The sequence below is a fragment of the Galeopterus variegatus genome, unplaced genomic scaffold (assembly GCF_000696425.1).
Source record: "Galeopterus variegatus unplaced genomic scaffold, G_variegatus-3.0.2 Scaffold12342, whole genome shotgun sequence".
In the NCBI taxonomy this organism is placed as follows: Eukaryota; Metazoa; Chordata; class Mammalia; order Dermoptera; family Cynocephalidae; genus Galeopterus; species Galeopterus variegatus.
This window is the reverse complement of record NW_007738453.1, coordinates 40,738-42,492: the sequence shown is the minus strand read 5'-3', so window position 1 is coordinate 42,492 and position 1,755 is coordinate 40,738. Positions and strand designations below refer to the sequence as shown.

Here is a 1,755-nt window from a genome sequence, read left to right as displayed (position 1 = left end):
AAGAGGCAAGGACTAAATTCTCCCCTAGAACACCTGAGGGATCCACACCCTGATTTCAGTGCAGTGACACTGATTTAAGATTTCTGGCCTCTGGAACTGTGACAGAGTAAAGTTTTAGCCCACCAACACTGTAGTAATATTTTCAGAAGCCATAGGAAACTAATACAATTGGTTTAAAGTACAATAGATTTTTTTTAAATGAAGTAAATTCTGAAAATATTTTCCAGTAGAGGAAAAAAAAAAAAAAAAAAAAAAGAAAACATTAACAAAGACAAGGAAACTTTAAAAGGGTAGGGTATCAAATACATAATCAAGAATTAAGGTAAAATAAAAAGCAGAAGTAAAAATAAAAACAACAATGATAATAACATCAGTTCATTCATTTATTAGGTATATACCAGATATAGTGCTAAGAATTTAAGATAACTTATTTAATTTTCAAGATAATTTGATGAAAAAATGTGGGACAATATTATCTCCATTTTATAGATGAGAACATTTTTAAAAGTTTCAAAATCATAACCTTGTAATACAAAAAGTAATAAAAAAGAAAATAACTGAAAATGAGAAAAAACAACACCCAGAAATACACACAAACATATAGGAAACTCACTCTAAATTTTTGAGAAAAAGCATCGACTATGAGATAAGTATATATTTATCCCTATAAGAAAAATGAATCCAATTTAATAAAAACGGTTGCATGTATTAAAGATGATGTAAAGACATGTCTCTATGGAAATATATTGGTCTTATCTCAAACCAAGAAATGGAGTCTAATTACACCACCCCAAAATCCATCAAAACAATAGAAGACTTGAGAGGAGCAGCAAATGTGGAATTTTCACTTAAACTATTCAATAATGGGTATAACATATGGCTTCATAAATAGTCATTTGGGCAACCAAAAAAGTACTCATAATTCCCTGGGTCCAAAATTATTTTCTTATTCGGCATTTCATCCACATTCTTCTAAACTCAACCCCCTTAAAGGCCCTTTTTGCAACCCTGAATCCACCTAAAAACGTAGGTCCTGAGAAGGTAATTTGGATCTCACTACTTTTCTTAGAGCTTTTTTCACATCCTTGTTCCTCAGGCTATAGATCAGGGGGTTCAGCATGGGAATGACTACAGTGTAGAACACTGTGGCCACTTTGTCAGCATCCCCACCATCGCCTGAACTGAGTCGGCAATAAGTGAAAAGGATTGTCCCATGGAAGACAACGATGGCTGTGAGGTGGGAGGCACAGGTGGAAAAAGCTTTGTGCCTTCCCTCTGCCGAGCGCATCCTCAGGATGGTGATGAGAATAAACAAGTAGGAGCTGAGGATGATCGTGATGGTGATGATCTCATTGAAAGTGGGCACAATAAATGCCACGAGTTCATTAATAAACACATCAGAGCAGGCAAGAGAAAAGATAGGTGGTAGATCACAAAAGAAGTGGTTAATGACATTCGATTTATAGGATGGTATCTCAAGAGCCAAGCACAAGTGAACCAGAGAACACACTGTTCCGCAGAGGTAGCAGCCAGAAACTAGCTCCACACAGAGCTTTTGGGACATGGTGACCATGTACATCAGTGGGTTACAGATGGCCAAAAAGCGGTCATAGGCCATCACTGCCAGTAGGAAGGACTCAGAGACCACACTTGTGCAAAACAAGTAGAATTGCACCATGCACCCCAGGAAGGAGATGGCTTTGTCCTTGTTTATGATATTAGCCAGCATCTTTGGCACAATGGTTGAAGAGTAGC

General features: G+C 37.0%; 1 protein-coding gene across 1 annotated transcript; it reads right to left on the bottom strand.

The window, feature by feature from the left end:
• Positions 1–1,018: 1,018 nt before the first annotated feature.
• On the bottom strand, positions 1,019–1,750 carry LOC103611062 (olfactory receptor 5L1-like; the record flags this gene model as incomplete). The annotated part of the gene is made up of 1 exon (XM_008595097.1): positions 1,019–1,750. A coding segment is annotated over one exon (732 nt), but the record flags the coding sequence as incomplete, so codon positions are not given.
• Positions 1,751–1,755: the final 5 nt, after the last annotated feature.